The sequence below is a fragment of the Eimeria tenella genome, genomic scaffold (assembly GCF_000499545.2).
Source record: "Eimeria tenella Houghton genomic scaffold, Eth_scaff1772, whole genome shotgun sequence".
In the NCBI taxonomy this organism is placed as follows: Eukaryota; Apicomplexa; class Conoidasida; order Eucoccidiorida; family Eimeriidae; genus Eimeria; species Eimeria tenella.
The window spans coordinates 2,900-3,242 of NW_013541601.1; the positions used below are offsets into that span (position 1 = coordinate 2,900).

The 343-nt window shown below is 45.5% G+C and overlaps 1 protein-coding gene across 1 annotated transcript in view; it reads left to right on the forward strand.

Annotated features, from left to right (window-relative positions):
- The window catches only part of ETH_00041700 (vacuolar sorting protein 9 domain-containing protein, putative), a gene marked incomplete at both ends in the record, with an annotated part of 2,379 nt that extends 2,367 nt beyond the window's left edge, over positions 1 to 12 (forward strand). The window contains one exon of the mRNA XM_013373820.1: positions 1 to 12. Within this exon, the coding sequence (XP_013229274.1) occupies positions 1 to 12 (12 nt within the window).
- Between the last annotated feature and the right edge of the window lie 331 nt (positions 13 to 343).

The window sequence follows — 343 nt, forward strand, 5'->3', positions numbered from 1 at the left end:
AAAATAAAATAAATAAATGTTTAATTGTGTTTTGCATGCATCTAAACCCTAAACCCTAGACGCATGCAGCACAGTCAATTTCTGATCCCCCAGTGCTCGTATCGCAAACCCTAAACCCTAAACCCTAAACCCTAGGCTGTAGTCTCCAAGATGGGACTTGGGAACGTCCCGGTTTGCCCTATTGGCCCTACAAACCCTAAACCCTAAACCCTAAACCCTTGAGTCCAAAATTTAGTGGGTTTCTAAAAGTCTCCAAAACCTCAAGAGTTCTCTCTTGACAACTTCTTCCACGTGAGGCTGCACCGATATGACTGCAGCAGCAGCAGCAGCAGCAGCAGTAGCA